Source organism: Arvicola amphibius, chromosome 6 (genome assembly GCF_903992535.2).
Source record: "Arvicola amphibius chromosome 6, mArvAmp1.2, whole genome shotgun sequence".
NCBI classification, from domain to species: Eukaryota; Metazoa; Chordata; class Mammalia; order Rodentia; family Cricetidae; genus Arvicola; species Arvicola amphibius.
Window position 1 is genome coordinate 20,629,114 of NC_052052.2, and position 21,164 is coordinate 20,650,277.

At 41.3% G+C, this 21,164-nt stretch overlaps 1 protein-coding gene across 11 annotated transcripts in view; it reads left to right on the top strand.

The window, feature by feature from the left end:
• The window catches only part of Epb41 (erythrocyte membrane protein band 4.1), a 152,563-nt gene that overhangs the window by 87,078 nt on the left and 44,321 nt on the right, over positions 1–21,164 (top strand). For all 11 annotated transcript variants that reach the window (XM_038333436.1, XM_038333430.1, XM_038333432.1 and 8 more), the window contains 6 exons: positions 1,500–1,575; positions 2,567–2,785; positions 11,164–11,251; positions 14,547–14,699; positions 17,008–17,105; positions 17,760–17,932. In XM_038333436.1, the coding sequence (XP_038189364.1) occupies positions 1,500–1,575; positions 2,567–2,785; positions 11,164–11,251; positions 14,547–14,699; positions 17,008–17,105; positions 17,760–17,932 (807 nt within the window). The remainder of the gene's footprint in view (positions 1–1,499; positions 1,576–2,566; positions 2,786–11,163; positions 11,252–14,546; positions 14,700–17,007; positions 17,106–17,759; positions 17,933–21,164) is intronic.

Below are 21,164 nucleotides of genomic sequence, written 5' to 3' on the forward strand. Positions count from 1 at the left end.
TATGGCTGTATTAAAACCATTTGAATGCCATAAAAATTAAGTGACTTGTCTTACTCAGCATCATTTTTGAAACTTACATTCATCAGAAAGAAATTTCACCCAATTATTCCTACCCTTACTGTGAGTGACATCTTTGTTTTCTTTTATATCCACTTCATATTTTTAGTGCTGATATTTCCTACACCAAAATGGTTTACAATGGATCATAACCTACACTTTAAAAGAAGAAAAAAAAAAGAAAGAAAAGCTACACAACCCTGACTTAGGATGTATGTCTGGAAATATGGCTTAGCAGGCTATCTGGAGGTTGACTGTCTTGTTCCCTCACTGTCTGCCTTATTTGCAGGAGACAGAGTCTCTTCACTGAAGCTGTAACTAGGCTGGTGGTCACAAGCTCCCGTGATTTTTCTGCCTGCCCCTATATCAGTGCTGGGGTTACAAGCATGTGCAGTCATGTCCAGCTTCTTAGCATGGGCTCTGGAGATTTGAATTCATACTTGTGTAGCAATTGCTCGTACTTGCTAAACCAAACTTTCTTCAGTGCCAGAAAGCCATTAAAAAAAAAAAACATTAATTAAGCTGGGAGGTTTTAGCATACACCTTTAATCCCAGCACTTGGAGGCAGAAGCAGGTAGGTCTCTGAGTTTGGGGACAGCGTGGTCTACAGAGTGCATTCCAGGACAGCTAGGACTATCTATGTAAGAGAGACTCTGTCTTGAAAAACAAAACAAAAAAAAACAAAAAAAAAAAAAAAAGGAGCTGGAAAGATGGCTTAGCAATTGTGGTCACTTCCTGCTCTTCCAGAGGACCCTTTGGTTCCCAGCACCCATACCAGGCAGCTCAGAACCACCTATAATTTCAGCTCCTGGGGATCCAATAACAACTTCTGGCCTCTGTGAGCAGCTGCATACATACACACACATGCATATATAAAGAACGCCCGCAGATGGAAGTAAATCTTTTAAATTATTAATAAATTTTTAAAATAACTCCAGACTTATGGAAAATATTAAAGAGAATAGTATAAGAATTCTTAGGTGGCCTGTACCCAGATTCCTCAAATATTATTTTGCTGAATTTATTTTATCTTAAATTTTTGTTTCTTTTACATACATTGTATGTATATATGTGCACATGAACTTTTATTTCAGGTAATGTTTACATATCATAAATAAATATCTTCAAAATTGCAAAAGAGCACCCATTGACTTCTGATGTCTCAGAGCAAAATATAAATCACATTCCTAAAATAAGTTCTGTGAACAAGTCAAGATGCAGGATTGTTTCTTCATATAATTTTGCCTGTATGGTTCTAATCCACTATAACGAAGACTGTGCTAAGGTTGAAAAATAAACGAGGTCTCCTAGCTTTCCTTGGTGGAATCTAAGCAAGGTAATAGTGTTTTAAAACAGAAAATGTTGAAAAATTTAAGGGGAAAAAAGAAAACAATCACAAATTTAGACATAAAAAAACAAAACCCCTGTCTTTATTTTTATAGGTGTACCTTGGAACTTCACATTTAATGTGAAGTTTTATCCGCCTGACCCAGCACAGTTGACTGAAGACATAACAAGGTAAATACTTCGCCGGCACGGAAATCCAGAGCTGTATTCTTATCATCAGCTCTTGGAATTTCCCCACTCAGAACAGGAAAAAATGTTAAATGGTTAGTCTAAAATACAGAGTTTCTGGTGCCTTCAAACCAGTTTTGCAGATGGTGAGCCTGAAAGGCTGGAACCTGGCAGGAGCCACCCTGCGTACCACGTGTCACACCACCACATAGTGCAGTACAGGGTGGGCGAGGCCTCTCCTAAACCACACTCCCCTGGCAAGACCTACTTGCTTTACTGTATTCCCCATGAAAACAGCAAAATCACATAATTATTTCTTTATCTCTCTTTTAAACCATCCCCTTGTACTGACCCATTTTTGAGCCTATTTAATTTACAGCACACACCTTCAATCCCAGCACTCGGGAGGCAGAGGCAGGCGGATCTCTGTGAGTTTGAGGCTATCCTGGTCTAAAGAGCGAGTTCTAGGACAGGCTCCAAAACTACAGAGAAACCCTGTCTCGAAAAACAAAAAACCAAACCAAAACAAAACAAAACAAAAAACCTATTGAATTTTTAAGAAAATTATTTTTGGCTTTATCAAAGATGAACAAAAACTAAAGGGGAAAGCGCTGTATGGTGAGCGGCACTGCTGTGGGCGTTCACACCTGTGATGCCGTCAGGAACCCTCTTCGTAGTAGATACTTGGCAATATTTGTTAAATTGAATTGCTGGGTTGCCAAGAAACTACTTTCTCAATCTGATTTTGTTGCTGATAATCTGTTCAATATAGTTTTTGAACTTTTATGAAAATATTTTAAATAAAAGGAAGAAACAATTTCACAATGACTGGCCATGTGTCCCCTGTCGTATACTGAACAATTATCATGCCGTGTTTCCTTAGCCTCTTTCCTTCTCTCTTCTTTCTTTCCCCCCTTTCTTCTTTTTTGTCTGTCCATATTGTGTTCTTTTGTTGTTACTGACATATTCACGTCTTTTCTTATTTTGGATGTAGATATTATTTATGTCTTCAGCTTCGGCAGGACATCGTTGCTGGACGGCTACCCTGTTCCTTTGCAACCTTAGCCCTCCTCGGCTCTTACACCATCCAGTCTGAGCTGGGAGACTATGACCCGGAACTGCATGGCGTGGATTATGTTAGTGACTTTAAACTGGCTCCAAATCAGACAAGGGAACTTGAAGAGAAAGTCATGGAATTGCATAAATCATACAGGTGAACATGTCTGCAGATGTTCTGGTTTTATTTTGGCCATGAGTCTAAACCCGTGACTTGTTATTGATTCATTGTTTACTATAGGGAGAGTCACCCTGAATTCATTTCCCTTTATTGTTCGACTTTGGGAAAGGCATTCAAGCCCTCTGACTGTTTTTCTTATCAGGGTAATGGAAATTTTTTTTGTTTGTTTCTGTTTTTGTTTCCAGGTTTACTGAAAAAAAATTTCCTCTGTTTCTAAGTTTATTGATTTTATTGTCGTTATTGGTTATCAGAGCATTGCATTATAGGGTAAAAACTAAATGAGATAATACGTGTGTGTGTGTGTGTGTGTGTGAAACCACTTAGCACAAGGCCTTCACATAGTAGGTGCTCAGTAAACGGTAGCTATCACTATTACTGCTTTAACTTTTCTATTCCAGGTTTTAGATATATGCTACATTAGGCACCTTAAGAGCTTTAGAATAAGAACTTCTGACTTGGGAGTTGTGCATGTGGGTGGACTTAGAGGGTTGTGATACCCTTGAAAGTGTTTTCTACAGCCACGTCTTCATCAAATTCCCTGATTTACTGCTTTTAGTGAAGTTAATTAGTAACGTTGGGAGGTAGCACACCATGACTTAGAGCAAGGCTTATCCTTGGTTTGAGGCAGGTTGAGGTCATGCCTTTGTTTTGTCCCTTCCCTGTGAACTTAAGACGATGCCCTTCAGTTTTCTTTAATCTGGTTCCTAGAGTGTCTAATTGAGATTATTACTTTAGAAGAAATGAGGCAAAGAGTAAGTTTAGAAAAGAGAATGTGTGTGTGTGTGAGACGTATAAAAAATCCAGAAATTGTTATCTAATACCAAAATGAGCCCCCCCCCCCCGTTGTATTTCTTTCTCCATACGCCTGTTTTTTATTTGAATGACTTACTGTAGTTAAATTTCACAAACTGCTTCAGTCTGATCTTGACTTTGGTTGACATCACATTAGCATGGCATCCTGAGCTGTGTGAGCATGCTGTGTTACAAAGATGTAAAAGGTCGGTTTGTTCAAAGAGAAGTCCAAAACATGGTCTCTGGAGCTTGCTGCGGTAGCCACAAGTATTCTGTCGGTCTGTGGAACTGTCCTGTTCTCTTTGAGTTTGTTTTAATAGATTTAATAGATCAGAGATGCTTCTAATGAGAGATCTTTTCCTTAATATGGCCTGGTTCTGACTGTCTTATTGCATTTAAGGTTCAGATGCCTCAGTCATGAAAGCCATAATAATTTTCATTAATTGGTTGTATGTGTGTGTGCATGTGTATATGCCTCACACATGTGTGTTCCAGAGTGCATGTGTGGAAATCAGAAGACAGCTTGCAGGAGTCAGTTTTCTATCATGTGGGTTCCAGAACTCAAACTTGGGTTTTCAGACTTGATGATAAGTGCCTTTACCCCCTGCCCCAGCCACCCAGACCCATAGTAAGGAGTGTAAAGTTTATAGCCCGTGTAGCAGTCATCTCATGTGCCACCCAGCTACATTTGTTTATTTTATGTGTGTGGATGTTATGTTAGCATGTATTATATGCACTATGTGTATGCCTTGTGGTCATGGAGGTCAGAAGAGGCCACTGGGTCACCTTTAGAACTGGAATTACAGAATGTTATTAAGCCACCATGTTGGTGCTGAGAATTGAATCTGGATTTTCTGTAAGAGCAACAAGTGCTCTCAACTACTGATCTGTCTCTCTAGCTCTCAAAATTTACTTCTACTTTGGGCTTATGCGTCCTAAGGTACTAATGTGTGAGAGAAAGCACTAACTCAGAGATCCGCCTGCCTCTGCCTCCTGAGTGCTGGGGTTAAAGGCATGTGGCACCACTGCCCGGCTTCTGATGATACTTTTAATAGTTATTTGATCACAGTAGTATTCAAATTTGGAAGGACTTTGTACAGTCTCTCGTCTAACACTTGACTGTTCTTTATACTGTTGTTACATAATCGTGATAATTACAAGTCATCAGTTATAATAGTTTCTTCCTACATGCCTGATAGTGCGCTAAGCCCTTTAGGCTCAGTGTCACACTTAACCTTTATAGCCGCCTTTTCAACTAGCCAGCAGATCTAAAAGCATAGTCCACAGACTCTGCTACTTTTCAGAAGAGGTCTCTGAACTCAGAATTGTTTCCCTGGTAATCCTAAGTTATTTGACTTCTTTGCTGTGTTGAAGGAGCTGAAGCACAAACTAAGGCACAAAACTGTCCTAGTAGCCATATTTCTCAGTGTGCAATGCAAGTACCCATAATCCTAGCCCTGGGAGGTGGAGACAGGAGGAGGCTCACTAACAGTCGCAGAGCTCCAGGTTCAGGGAGAGACCCTGCCTCTAAAGGTAGGTTGGAGAACAATAGAAGAGGACTCTTGACGTTGACCTCTGACCTCTACATACTCACACGTGAGTGTGAGTGCCCATATGCACATACGTAATGCATAGACCCACACATGTAAATTAAAAAATAGAAAGGTCAGTTCATTTAAGAATTTTCTTTCAGGGACCTGTGAGATGGCTCAGTAAGTAAAGATACTTGCTACCAAACTTGATAACCTGAATTCAATCCCTAGATCCCACATGGTAGAAAAAGAGAACTAACTCCTGAAAATTGTTCTCTGACCTCCATAGATGTGCTGTGGCCTGCATCTGTGTAAACAAATAGATTAAAAACTGAAACAACATCAACAAAACTAACCTATCTTCCTCCCTTCTTTCCTCTCTTCCATACTCTCTTCATCCTCCTGCCTCTGCCCCTGAGTGCCGGGATCATGAGCATGCCTCACTATGCCCAGCAGTTTTAAGAATAGTCTAGTTTAGGTGCCATTGTTAAACCTGGAGCTTGAGCATGCCAGGCAAATGCATTGTACATCTGAGCTTCGCTCTCAGCCGAAGACAATATTGATTAAATAGTTTTAAAAAGTGTTCATTTTATCAAATCTTGACTGTATTTTAGTTAATGGTCTATGACTCAATGAAATGTACTTAAAGCATCCCTCTGCCTGCCAATTCAAATACAGCCGTGTACAGCAGCAAAAGCATCATGATTACATTGTGGGCTGAATGAGTTCACTACTGTTTTTCTGTAACACTATTGGAAAAAAAGATCAACAACTATAATCATTCAGACTTGGTTATTTGACATACGTTGAAAAAAAAAAAGGAATGAGCCAGTACTTTTAGAAGAAAAAAAAACTAATAGTATTTGTTGCTTTTGCAAAATTCAAGCCTTCAAACAAAAATTAGCATTTAAAACTATTGTACTGGTACACTTTCATGATGCATGTACTCTGGAGAGTGAGGTGGAAGGCTCATTTGGGTCAAGGATTTTAGGCCCAGCCTGGACATAGGAAGACTGCTGTAGGCAGATTTTTCATCAGGATCGTCAGCTCCCCGATAATAACAGAGACTTATTATTAATTATGAAAGTTCGGCCTATAGCTTAGGCTTGCTTCTGACTATCTCTTATAACTTAAATTAACCCATTTCTATTAATTGACTTTCTACCTCGTGACTTCCTTACCTCATCTCCGTATTGCCCATCCTGCTTGCCCTGCATTTCCTAGTGTTTCCGCCTTATTCTTCCCCAGTATCCTTTCTGCCCTGAAAATCCTGCCTAGCTATTGGCCATTCAGCTTTCTTATTAAACCAATCAGAGTAATGCATCTTCATAGTATTAAAAAAAAAAGACTCCAAACACAACAGATTCCAAAGCTAGAATTTTGGAAAACTTATATATACAGTTAACAATTACTTATAGACTTTTCTATTGAGATTAGTAGTGTGTAGCTCTGGCTGTCCTAGAACTCACTCTGTAGACCAGACTGGCCTTGTACTCAAATAGCCACCTGCCCTTGCCTCTGGAATGCTGGGATTCAAGGCATGCATCATCACTGCCGAGCTGAGATTAGCAGTGTTATAATGAACTTGGTTTTAAAAATATGTGTTGTATGTTGATATGTGTCAATTTTTGAATGAATTAACTCAGCTAATGAATATATGAAATATATAATGTTTTAAAATAATGCTGGCCAGGTATGTAGTGCACACCTTTAATCCTAGCATTCTGAGGCAGAAGCAGCCAGATCCCTGAGTTCGAGGCCAGCCTGGTCTACAGAAGTGAGTTCTGGGACAGCCAGGGCTACACAAAGAAAACCTGTTTAAAAAAAAAAAACAACCCAAAAACTAAAGTAAATAAAAAATAAATAAGTAAAATAATACATGAGTAAAAAGATGCACTCAACACAAAATCTCATTGATTTGTTGAGTTCAAACGCCCAGAGCCCATGCAGAACTCTTCTCACAAGCCTTGCAGGGTGGCACATTCTAATAATCCCAGCACTGGGAGGGCGGGGACAGGTGGATTGGGGGCTCACTGGCCAGCCAGTGAGGTCAATGAGGAGACCTGTTTCAAAAGACAAGGTGAAAGGCACCTCATGCACATGCTCACTCTCATATGTGCATGCACCTCCTCGTGTACACACACAAAAACACATAAGAAACTGCTCTCACGTTTAGATATAGTATCAAAAAGACTTCACATTTTTCATCTTTTGCTATTACTTTTTATAAATATTATTAAAGTATTTCTTATAAATTGTTTAAAAAAATCCAATAGATTTATTGTTATTCTTTAAGAGCCAGTAAATGAACTCTTAAGTTTTGCTTAGATTTAAAATTTGTAGCACAGTCTAACACATAAAGGAAAGTACTTAGTGATTAAAGCGATAGAGAGTTAGTTCCTAAGGCTGGAAGCCATTTTGGAACTCACTAGGTTATACAGTGGGCATATAGATGAGTTAACCCATTTCACTTTGAATTCAGAGCGTTCCTTTTTAGCTTTGTGCCTCTTCGTAAGTTACTTAAGGCCCCTGAGGTTCATTTTCTACAACTGGATCATTCTGTAACAACTGGCTGAACTTGGTGAATGGGGTTTAAGGATTATATGGCTTTATGTGTCAGTGTTAAATTCCTGGTTTTGACACTGTGGAAAAGGATGTCCTTATTTGCAGGAAGTACATATGTAAGTATTCAGGAATATTGGGGTCATTAGGTTGGGAATTTACCATGGAGTAGAGGAAAATCATTTGCATTATGTATGATTTAAGAATCATAATTGGGGCTGGAGAGATGGCTCAGTGGTTAAGAGCACTGGTTACTCTTCAGGAGGTCCTCAGTTGAATTCCCAGCAACCACATGGTGGCTCACAATCATCTATAATGAGATCTGATGTCTTTTTCTGGCATGCAGGCATACATGCATGCAGAACATTGTATCCATAAAAATCTTAAAAAGAATCATAATTGAGCCGGGAGGCGGTGGCGCACGCCTCGAATCCCAGCATTTGGGAGGCAGAGGCAGGTGGATCTCTGGAGTTTGAAGCCAATCTGGTGGGCTACAGAACAAGTTTTAGGACAATCAGGGATACACAGGGAAACTCTGTCTCGAAAACAAAACAAAACAAAACAAAAAAGAATCATATATGTTAGCTGAGCATAGTGGCACATTCCTTTAATCCCAGCACTCACATAGTGAGACCTTGTATTTAAAAAAAAATACTGGGAAAGAAAGCCTTAACTATTTCAAAATCTAAAAGTAACATAGAAAGCATCAACCAAGCTTTAAATATCAGTAGTTTCAAGAATGAAAGTTTAAAGATCTCTACTTACCTCTCCTCCTCATGTGTTGAAGCACACTTACCTAGATACATAGTTTGAATGTGTATATCCAAATTGATGTCCCTTAGAGTTGAAAGGTGAATATAGTGGAAAAAAAATTAAACTGTGTGTGTGTATGTGTCTGTGTGAGAGAGAGACAGATAGAGATATGTATGCAGATAACATATGCCTAAGCATCTTTGGAGGCTGGTACTATCGATGTCTTCCTTTATTGTTCTCCACCTTATTGTGTGAGATGTTTTTGTGTGTGGTGTATGTGCACATATGCATGCATAGGTGCCTGTGTAGGCAGAGCTCAGGGGAGGCATCAGGTGTCCTTCATTTTCTTCCACTTAGTGCCATTGAGATATGGTCTCTCACTTAACCCGGAGCTCATGTTCTTTAACTAGGCCGGCAGCCAGCAAGCCCCAGCAATTCTCCCGCCTCTGTCCCGCTCAGCTGGGGTTATAGGTGTGAATGATATCTTGCTTTTATTCACATGGGTCTTGGGATCTGAACTCTCTCTGCACCTCCTGCTTGCACGGTAGACGACACGGAGCCAACTGAGCCATGTCTGCACCAGCCCGCCAGCTCCTGTCAGCCTCACCGACGGTAGAGCTCGCTGGTTGGCTGCACTAACTGGGAGGAAGACTGGCTTCCTCCTGCCTCTGCCTCTTCAGCACTGGGATTGTAGGCACAGACTGCTGGCCTTTTCTGTGGCTGCTGGGAATTTGAGCTCGGGTCCTCATGCTCGCACAAGCAGTGAGCTATCTCCCCAACTCTAGAAGAAGGCTTCTGTTGTGTGTTTTATTTAATGTTTTAAAATTTGTGTATGAATTTAAGTGATCTAACCCTCCCCGCCCCAAATCTTTCTTGAGATAAAGTCTGACTATGTGGCCTTGCCTCCCTGAAACTCAATATGTAAACCAGGCTGACCTTGAATTCAAAGAGGTCCTTCAGCCTCTGTTTACCTAAGGCTGGGATTAAAGACCTGTGCCACCATGTCTGGCTATTTCTCTCTTAAAAGAAAAAGTTTTGGGAGTGAGGGTAAGGGTTGAGATGGTCTTGTGTAACCTGTGCTGACTTACACACCTTGTCCTTTGCCCCATCTCCCAAGTGCTGGAATTACAGTTCTGTGCCACCACTCCTGGCTACGAAGTATTTTTTTGTATTTTTATTTTATGATCTGTGTGTAGATGGACCATTGAACTATTAGAAAACTAATGTTTCAGTTAGTAATAAACGTTTATAGCTTACAGAGCAGTTTCACAAACACAATCTCATTTGATTTTGATAATCACATTTTATGTGTTTACCAAAGACCAAAAAAATAATTGTTTATTTCTGTGATGTACAAATAGACATTATTATGATTCTTACCTAATAGAGGGGACTGAAGGAGATGAGACATGACTCTAAGGGCAGGATTCCAGTCCACAGGACTTGAACCTACTGCCTCTTACTGAATTCTAATTTGCTGGTGACATTATCTGGGTTCTACTTATCAACATATAATAATAGGGACAACAAAAACAATATAGCTGAGACTAACCTCGCGTAGTTTACATGGAAAGATATATGCAATTACAAAAGTTGCCCGAGGTGTTTGAATAACTTGCATACAGATTTCCACCCCTTTGTTTACACTGTCAATTAATAGATTCAGGTGTGACGCTTTAGAGCTTGTGAAACATTTATTCAGGAAAGCTGGGGTGATTTTTTTTCTTCTCCCTTTGGTGGCTCCAAGAAACCCTTTGTTCTTTTTAGTAAAAGACAGATGGGTTTGGCGGAGGCCTTCCCTGGTTAAATGAAGACGCCCCTGCTGCCTTGATGACTCCAGGCAGTCTTAGGGGAAGGCTGCTTGTCCCGAGTGTTTCTCCTTGGGGATGCGACTGCCTTGCTGTTACTGTGAACCGTAGTAATTGGTCCAGATTGTGCAGCATTATGAGTGATGTCTTTGTCTGCAAAGCTAACAGAACAGCTCAAGCACATCCTTCGAGAAGAAACTTATAAAGGAGAGGCTGGCACAGTGGATGCTTACCCAGTGCGACTGATTGTTTTCAAACAAGTTCAACTCATTATATGGCTGGCAGTGAAGACATCTTAATAACAGAAAACAGTCCCATTTTCAGGATGCTTCTATTAGCCAGCTTATTTGTTGAGATAAGTGGGCAGGACACCATCTGTTACCAGAAAATTTCTTTTCATCAAATCTGCCCCCATTAAGAGTCCCAGTTAAGTAACATTAGCTTGCCCTCCAGTTTAATTTCCATAATAACTCATTTCAGGGTATAGAGAGAAAAGGGTAGCTAAGAGGATCTTGTAAATTTTACTGGGATTTTAATTTGGTCAGCGCCTTGGTTAAAAAAAAAATAGTAGGAGGAATTCATGTGTGACACAGAAAAAGGCTGAAGAGAGGGGCGCCGAGCTCCAGATGGATGGGGTCCCTTGAAGCAAGTAGTTGAATAAGAGTTTGCCTTTCCAATAGCTTTTGGGTGACATCCGGTTTTTTTTAAACTTTTGTTTTCTAAGACATTTAAATTATTTAGACTCACATAGTGAGAAGATTCTCATTCCATAATTGCTTTGAGGGCTCAATTCTATACATGTTGGGGTGTGTGTGTGTGTTCATAGAAAGCACAGTGAGTATTCAGTTGTTGCTGCTGTAAATGCTTCTGCTGTGTCATTGAATTCTCTGTTTGTATTCTGCCAAAGGTCCATGACTCCAGCTCAGGCCGACTTGGAGTTTCTTGAGAATGCCAAAAAGTTATCCATGTATGGAGTTGATCTTCACAAAGCAAAGGTAGCGATAACTTTGCCTTTAACATGTGTGAATTTGCATTTGACACAGACCTATTAATGTATATGGTACATTGGTTTTATCCCTCTTAACATTTATTTATGGTGTTTTATTTATTATTTTGTTTTTCAAGACAGCATTTCACCATGTAGCCCTAGCTGTACTGGAACTTTGCTGCTCTGTAGACAAGGCTGGCCTCAAACTCAAAGATTGCTTGCCTCTGCCTCCCAAGTGCTGGGATTAAAGGCATATGCCACCACTGCCATTCTAGAGAATAGCTTCTTAAGTTTTTTTTTGGTGGGGGGAGGGGAGGAGATTGTATGCCTCTAAATATTGAAAAATGAATTGTATTCTTTAAGTGGGAAGATTGTGTGGTATATGAATTCTATATCAACAAAATTTCCTATTTACAAAAAATTGCAACCAAAACATGTAAAGATAAAAATATGAACATCAAAAGGAAAATAAGTTGTATTTTCTAAAATAAAGTTACATTTGAAAATACAGACAGTAAAAAAAAAAAAAGAAAGAAAGAACATACAGAGAGTCATCAAGGGATATTTCAGTTTCACAAGCAATGTTATCCAAAGAATCACGTGGTTGTCTGCTAAATATGTGGATTCCAGCTCTGCCCAGATTTATAGGCTGGCTCAGAAGCGGCTCTAGCTCCAGACTTAATGACCATTCAAATGGTGCTCATGATGCCTGAATCAGAGCCATTTCCCAAGGCCAGTGGTTCTAAGTGTGGTCTCTGAGTCAATGGCATTTAACTCCATCTAGGAACTTGTTAGAAATACTTGTTCCAGGTCTCTCCCAGAGTTAATAATCAGAAGGTGGGGAGGACCTCAGCAGTCTGTGACGAGCTCTCCAAGTGACTCATGCACTCTGGATGAGCCATAGCTCTTTGGAGAGCCACTGGGGTCAGAAATCAGAAGCGTGAACCTTCATCGCAGACCTGCCTAATTAATGCAGGTCGTTTGGCTACTAAAATGGCTAGGGGTGCTTCAAAGGGATGATCCCAAGGCTCGTTTAGAGGAACTAGTAGCTGTGATGTAGAGGAAGCCACATTCAGTAAGAAATAAAGGAATAGAGATACCTAGCCACGAAAGGGAAATGGGCCTAGAGATAAAGTTCAGCTGATGGAGCGCTTACCTAGTGTGCATGGATTCCTGGGTTCAGTCCCCTGCAGTCATAAAGCAGATGTGCTGGTGCTTACTCATACATAAGCCCAGCCCTTAGGAAGTAGAGGCAGGAGGATCATAAGTTCAGGATCATTCCTGAACTTTTTGGAATTTTGGAAATTTGAAGCCAGCTTGGAATACATAAGACCCTTTTTCAAATAAATAAATGTTTTAAAGTAAAGAGATTTTTATCATGGCTTCCAGGCATAAACCCAATGACATAAAAATAGAAACATGGAAGCTACAGGGAAATCTACTTTTTAGCTCGGTGTGACAAGTTGTTTAGCAGAACTCTTCAAAGATGTGATAGGCTTATCTCAGAGGATGATGAACTATCTTTTGCTCCATTTATTCCAGAATAAGCAGAACAATTACTTGGTAGGAATTTAGAAGCATTCGAGCATTAGGTCATTCATGCATCTCTACTTAGACCTGTGGACTATTTTCCGGGTTCTCCTCATCCTAGTAAAATGTCATTGCACAGCCATGGCTTTCTAAAGCCCTTGCTGGGCTCTGGATTGTTCTACACTGGGCACTGTGCCTCCCATGCCCCTGGAGAGTGCTGTTAGGACCTCAGTGTGTCAGCTCTCATGGAGGCTGGCACCAGGAGTGGATGGAGTCAGGTAACACGTGCCCTTTCAAAATGTCACAAAGCAATATTCCTCCCGGTAATGTCATCAAAAGAGAAGAAAGCTAACAAACTGGTTCAGTGTGTAAAGGCACCTGGTGCCAAGCATGGTGAGCTGTTTGATCCCAGAGACCCACATGGTGGAAGAAGACAGCCAGCTCTGGCAAGTTGTCCTCTCATCTCCACAAGTACTTTCATTGTGGCAGGTCTGTGCCCACCTGTAATTAATTAATTAAGTTTAAATTTTTAAAATTTTTATGTTCATTGGTGTTTCGCCTGCATGTATGCCTATATGAGTGTGTCAGATCCCCTAGAATTAGTTACAGGCAGTTGTGAGCTGCCGTGTGGGCGCTGGGAATTGAACCCAGGTCCTCTGGGAAAACAGTCAGTGAGTGCTTTTAACCACTGAGCCATCTCTCCAGCCCTTTAAAAAAAACTTAATAAGAGGAAGATAGTTGTAACCTGTGGCCTTTAAAAACGTGAGAGGGCACCGGGCGGTGGTGGCACATACCTTTAATCCCAGCACTTGGGAGACAGAGGCAGGTGGATCTTTGTGAGTTCGAGGCCAGCTTGGTCTACAAGAGCTAGTTCCACAACAGGTTCCAAAAAGCTACAACGAAACCCTGTCTCAAAAACAACAACAAAAACCACAAAACAAAACAAAAAAGCATAAGAAGGCATCTTCTGGTAAATTCTCAGCTACATGGTCTTGGAATTGAAGCTGGATTTCTTTATCTGTGTAATTTAGGTAATTATAATTTTCCTCTACTCATTTTAGGAAAAGTAGTTGGGAAGCATCTAACTTAACTAAATAATCATATAATCAATTCAGGTGCAGATTATTTTCTTTGAATTATGTGATTAATATTTTAATTTTTTTCTCAATAACTAGGTACATTGGTATAATGCTTTAGTGTTCTTTCTAGGCTTATGGACAGTATTTATAATTTATACTTAGCATCAGGTTTTTTTTTACTGTCAGAATTCTTTGCTAACTTTCTACAGTAATAAACACGCACACGTCACAGTGGACAATGTGGAAGTTTTTCCACTCTACCATAGAGATTGTGGGGCTTACGCTCAGGTTGTCAGGCTTGGTGGCAGACGCCTTCATCTGCTAGGCTGTCTTGCTGGCCCAAGAGTGATGACTCTTACCATGGCGCCAGTAGGATCACTGAAGTTGTCTTCTAAAGCATAATACTCCAGTGGGTGATGACTGTTTAAGCTTTTTTGTTTTATTTTGTTTTTCAAGATAGGGTTTCTCTATGTAGCCCTGGATGTCCAAGAGCTCAGTCTGTAGACCAGGCTGGCCTCAAACTCACAGAGATCCGCTTGCCTCTCCCTTTTGAGTGCTGGGATTAAAGAAGTTTTGTTTTTATTGTATGCTTTGTAGCTGTTTGGGGTTGTTGATCTCTTCAGATTATTTGATAATAGGCAATAATGTGTTGAACACTTCACTCAAGTGAAATCTGATACTTCTCTTTTTCAGGACTTGGAGGGAGTGGATATCATCCTAGGAGTCTGCTCTAGTGGCCTTTTGGTTTACAAAGATAAGTTGAGAATTAACCGTTTTCCTTGGCCCAAAGTGCTAAAGATTTCTTACAAACGTAGCAGCTTCTTCATCAAGATCCGACCTGGAGAGGTACACAACTTAATTTTCTTCCCTCCCGAACCAAATGTAGACTAAACCATCCCTTCCAAGTCCATACACAGAAGAACTAACTGTCTTTAACACCTAGAAAACAAAACAAAACCTGTAAAAACAAAACAACAATAACAAAAACTCAGTAACTGTTGGTCAAATTTCACTTTATACCCATCAACTTAGCTTTTATATTGAAGTACCATGGTGGTGCAACAGAAACTTGTTTAAATCGTAGTTTAAGGTTATTTTATTTTTACACAGGATCTCTGTTTCTCTGACTGTCCTGGAGATTTATTTAATTTTAAGTATGTATGTGGGAAGGGTATGTGCATGGATATGTACACATGAATGTAGATGCCCCAGGAGGCCAGAGACACTGAATCCCCTGGAGCCAGAGCTGCAGGCAATTGTGAGCTACTTGACACGGATGCTGGGAACGAAACTTGGGTCCTGTGCAAGGGCAGTGTCTGCTTCTAACCCCTGAAGTCCTGTGCTTATGGAAGGTGGCTTTGTGTATGTATATCACCATCTGCTGGTGAAAAGTGGTACTGTCTCAACCTGGACTTTCTGGATGTGTTTCGTACCATAATCATTTATCTGTACAAGCGCCTATCAGTATCTTTCCTCAGTTAAAATCCAGGAGTCTTAACAACAAAGAATTTTTTTGAGACAGTGTCTGACTGCGTAGACCCAGCAGGCCTGGAACCTGCAGGATCTGATTGCCCTGTCTGCCAGTGCTGACATTAAAAGGCGTGTGCCACCGTTCCCAGCTAATCAAGAAATGTTTATTAAACAGTTTTGTGTGTGTGTGTGCCAGTGACTATTCTAGGGGCTCTAAATATAACAGTAAGTAAAAAGATGCCATTCTTCAACCAGCTTGCATTTTAATGTAGGAAAGGAGAAAAGCATGCATGTATAGAAATATTGATAAATGTTGTTGGAAGTCCTTGGCATTGAAGTCTCAAATGTCCATTACACAGTAAAATGCATAACTCTTTTCTCAAAGCAGTGGAGAACAGCAGGATTCTGAGAAGTGGAGTGCTATGACTCCAGCAGAGGTCTGCGCCATTTGTAGCCATTTGAGCGGATAACTTGTAGAGCGCAGTTTCTTCATGTATGAAGTTGTAGCTGTAGTGTCTACTCATACTGATGCTGGCAGTGGCGTACTCAAAAGAAGCCTGCTTCCTTTCCACATTACAACGTGGGCTTGAGGTGGAAACAGGCCAGACCAAAGCATGTGTTTGTAGTAGCTGTTGCAGTACCAGTCTGAAAGGCACTCACAGGTCAGTTAATCAGGAAAAGAAGGGGCTAGAGAGATGGTTCAGCAGTTAAGAGCACTGACTGTCCTTCCAGGGGACCCAAGTTCAATTCCCAGCACCCACATGGCAGCTCACAACTGTCTGTAACTCCAGGGTCCAACAACCTCACAGAGACATACATACAGGCAAAACACCAATAAAATAAAAAATGGGGAAAGAAAACTCGTAGCTATCCAAGAACAAGGAACTGTGTCAGAGACTTACTGCAAAATGTGGTGACTGCAGGTGACAGATGAGTGTGCCCTGGAAAACTGCTGACGGTGCACGAGCTCTGGTTGCATAGGCAGCCGGTGAGGGCTACATAGTAAGACCTTCCTTAAAAAGAAAAAAGAAAATAAAAAAGTAATCTGGTTTGAGACAGATGTTTAGCTCCCATTACTAATCCCTGTTGCATAATAATATTGACTGGCTGGAGAAATGACTGGACATTTCCTCCTCTGATTATTGAGTAATAAAGTTACAGGAGCAGGTGTGTGCCTAAGGAAAAGCAGTTCTAACAGCCCAGAAGAAAAGCTGAATGAAGTGTCTCAGAAGAACCCCTGTATTCTGTGTTCTAAAAAAACAAAAAAAATGCATAAGTAGTAGAAGACATAGCTCCTGCCCTTTTTGCTTTAGAAAAAGTCTCCCACAGTGAGCAGATTTCTTTTAGTTAGAAAAAAATTTAGTGTATTTTTTTTTAATTTTTGAGAATATTGTGTATGGATGTTTTGCATGCACGTATGTCTATGCACCACATGTATGCCTAGTACCCGTGGAGTTCAGAAGAGGGTGTTAGATCCTTGGGGTATGGAGCAACAGTTTGTTATGAGCCACCATGTGGGTTCTGGAAATGGAACCCCAATCCTCTGGAACCACTACACCATTTCTCCAACCTGAAGACATTCTTTGTATTTAAAAATATCTCTTTGGTGGTATCATATTTTTCTGTCTCTGTATCACTGTCATCAGATAATACTTATGTTCTGTGTATATTTGTATCTTTATAGCAAGAACAATATGAGAGTACCATTGGCTTCAAGCTTCCCAGTTATCGAGCAGCTAAGAAATTATGGAAAGTCTGTGTGGAGCATCACACATTTTTCAGGTATTGTCCTCACTCCGGTGGTTCTCAAGGATGCGTTATTTGTGCACATTTATTTTTGAGCCTGCTGTTGGAATTGTCTTCTCTGTTGGGCTGCCACTTTATGTAGCTCAGGTGAGAGTGAGCCAAGGAAACCCTAACCTAGGAAAGTGAGTCTAGCCCCCTCTTTGGTTGGAGAGCACGCCTCAGCATTCCCACAGCGCCTTTCCATGGACCATAAAAGGAAAGGGGAAGTGAGGCTGAGGACTGGTGCTTGCTAGGGGCTCTCGTTGCTTTCACAGCAGCTGAACTCAGTCCTGGTCTTGGGTTGTTACAGTCCAGCCTCCTAATAGCTTTGTAGCCTTAAGCAAGGAACTTCTTCCTGGGATGTTTCAATATCCTGTGTCTGTAAAACAATGAAAACATTTCAGGGATGCAGTGTAAATCCTACGGTGCCATTTTGAAAACCATAAAACCTTATCTGTAGAGACAACAATGTTTTAATATAGGTCCCTACTAAACTTATTCTGGTTGTTTGAGATATGGCATACATTTACCATAAGTATTGCTTGACTAGAAATCTCTTAACCACAAGAATTTGGTTGATATTTAGTTTTATAGTCACAATAATAAAATAATAAAATAACACAATTATTATGGTCTTTTTTTCTCTCCCAGGCTGACTTCTACAGACACCATTCCCAAAAGTAAATTTCTTGCCCTGGGATCTAAATTTCGATACAGTGGCCGGACTCAGGCGCAGACCAGACAAGCCAGTGCTCTGATTGACAGGCCCGCCCCGCACTTTGAGCGGACAGCAAGCAAACGGGCATCCAAGAGCCTTGATGGAGGTTTGTATTAGATGTAATTGAGATCCTTAGAGAAAGAGAAAGGAAGTATAAGGGGGTTTTTGTTTGGTTGTTTTTGGTTTTGTATTGTTTTGAGACAAGCACTTTCTGTATCTCAGGCTGACCTCAAGTTCCTTAGCCTCCTGTCCTGACCTCCTGAGTGCTGGAATTACACACAAGCCACCATGCCCAACTGGGAAGTCTGGTTCTTTATAAGAGAATCCAACTGTCTCTGGTTTACAAAGAGCCTCGGTGGTAAAGTGATAGCGGTGCTACTGTGTGATTCAGACCTAAAAACCACGCGCGGGGCTGGTGCTTTACGCCCTTAATTTTCGCACTCCCAGCACCTGGAGGCAGAAGCAGGTGGATCTCTGTGCCAGCCTGGTCTGCACAGTGAGTTCCAGGCCAGCCAGGGCCACGTAGTGAGACCCTGTCTCAAAAGCACACAAACGCAAAATCCAACAACTGAGTTAAGAAAGTCATCTCAAGAAAATGTGAGCTGAAGTTTCCTTGCAGGGCAGCAGTGGATGAATACCAATAGACTTATGTAAGTATTTAACTCGTTTTTACTTTGTTCAGTCACTTACTTTGCACTTCCTGTGTGCCTAGTATTCCCTGGAGATACTGCTGTGGGTATCAGACATGGCCTCTGTCTTCATGGAATTTTCATTCCATACATAGAAACAGAAACAAGTAAAACAGGTAGAGTCAGGAGTGCTATGAAGAAATAAAATGGGAAAATGAGGTGTAAAATGTCCCCGGGTGGGGACATGGAGGAGTTGTTTCAGATTAGGTAATCCTGTTAAATTCAGAAGGTTCCCCAGAAGAACGTGAGCTATGAGAAGTAACTAGCAATCCCAAAGCCTAGATGAAACACTCCAGACGAAAGAGTAGCGAGTGCGTCTTCCTGAAGGGAAGAATGAGCTTGTGTCCCTTGACCTTTCTGTGCCCGAGGAAAGTGTTGTGATGCTGATTCAGAATCACCGTGTGTGGTTGTTAAGAGGATGAAATGTGGCTGCTGGCGAGGAGCTGAGCTTTCATTTAAGAAGAAAATCAAAAACTATGTGTGACAATTATCTGAATAGCACAGGTGTAAATTCTAGTAATTTAGGGGAGAGAAACATGGGTGAGAGATGATGTCAGCTTGCTTAGGTGTTGTCCACCGCAGTGGAAGGCAGGTAGGGATTCGTTTTGGAAGTAGGGCTGATAGCATTGCTAATAAATTAAGTATTGGAAATGGCAAGGAAGAGAAAATCAGGTTTTATTCCTGTGTTTGATCAGTTAGTGGAAGAAGGGACTGCAGAGGGGGCAGGGTCTGGGGTGGGGGTGAGGTTTCCATTTATGTTCTCACTCCACCCTCCATACCTTTGTGTATTCTTTTTTTTTTTTTTTTTTTCCTTTGTGTATTCTTGTGACACGCCAGAGAGTCGTTCCTTACCCAACAGGCCCCCGACCGCCAGTTGAACTTCCCTGTGAGGAGTGAGATTTCGAAGCTATTTTTCATTATGAAAATTGGTGGTGGAAGGTCTCTGTGCCTGGCTGAGACATGCACAGCCTGAGGACGAAACACCAGGTCTGTGTGACAGCACTTATCATGGCCTTCCCACCCCGGGGCATCTCAGAGGCATAGACCCTGAACCCGGTGTGACGTTTCTTTCACATGGCCAAAATTAAAAGTTCAAGTGCTAATGGTCTTTGGTAATTTAAACAAATCAGAAACCTTTATTTACAGAAACCACATGTGTTGGTTGCCTGTATTTTTCTGCAGTCAAATGCTTTACCACTTAGCTAGAACTAAGTGGGTTTTTTTTTCCTGTTATGCATTTTAAGTCATCCCAACTCATTTCTTCTTTTTGTTTTTCAAGATAGCGCTTTTTTGTGTAGTCCTGGCTGTCCTGGCACTCGCTCTGTAGACCAGGCTGCCTCAAACTCAGAGATCCTCCTGACTCTGCCTCCCGAGTGCTGCGATGAGAGCCGTGCACCACCTCTGCCCTGAAACTCTATACTTTTATTGAATCCTTTTTTTCTGATTTCTTCAGATAGTTGTCTACTGGTATGTATCATTCTTTCTTAGCTTTAGAATTTAAGCAGTTCACCAAAGTCAGAAAGCGATTTGGAAGTAGAAACAGAAGCCAGGACTGTCCCCTGAGAGGTGTGCTTTAAAAATAAGATTTATTTCCAGGGGCTGGAGAGATGGCTCAGCGGTTAAGAGCATTGCCTGCTCTTCCAAAGGTCCTGAGTTCAATTCCCAGCAACCACATGGTGGCTCACAACCATCTGTAATGAGGTCTGGTGCCCTCTTCTGGCCTTCAGGCATACACACAGACAGAATATTGTATACATAATAAATCAATAAATGTCTTTTAAAAAAAGACAAAAAAAAGATTTATTTTCAGTTATGTGCATATGTGTTTGTGTGTGGCTGTGTAGCCATGAGTGTGGGTGCCCTTGGATGTCAGAAGAGGTGTTAGGGCCAGTAGATTCAGGTGCAGCGCTGTGGTGACAGAAAAGTAGCAGCCAGGGCTGTTACACAGAGAAACTCTGTCTCAAAAATCAGTAAAAAGGTTAGGGCTGGAGTGATGTCGTGGTGGTCAAGAGCATGCGGGGCTATTGCAGAGAATCTGAGTCCAAGTTCCAGCCCCCACATCAGGCAGCTCACAACTGCCTGTAACACTAGCTCCAGGGGATTCCAAACCTTTCTGGACTCTGTAGGTACCTGCACTCATGTGAACACAGCCCACCACTCACCCGCGTGCGCGCGCGTGTGCGCACACACACCCCAATACACATAATTAGAAAATAATGGCACTTCATCCAGGTCTGCTTCTGTTCTTGTCAGCCATCAGTGGCCTGATAACTGAAATCTTAGAAATGGAAGACATTGACTTTTTAAAGTTAAATGTTCTCTATACAGACTCCAGGATCATTAATTGCTAAAAATGAAGTAATAATATTATTGTTTATCTTTTTTTGGTGCAGAGGATCAAACCGAGGACCTTAGGCATGCTTAGCACGTGCTCTGCCATTGAGCTATGCTCTATCCCTGAATTAAAGTGTGTGCTGCAGTAGCTGTGTTGCAGAGTGCACGTGGAGGCCAGAGGGTGACGTCAGTGCCCTCCACGCTCACACTCCACCTTTATTTTGAGACAGGGTCACTCACTGAACCTGGAGCTCCCCAGTTGGATAGGTTGTCTGGTCAGTGAGCTGCAGGGAGCTGGTCCCCCACCCAGGGCCA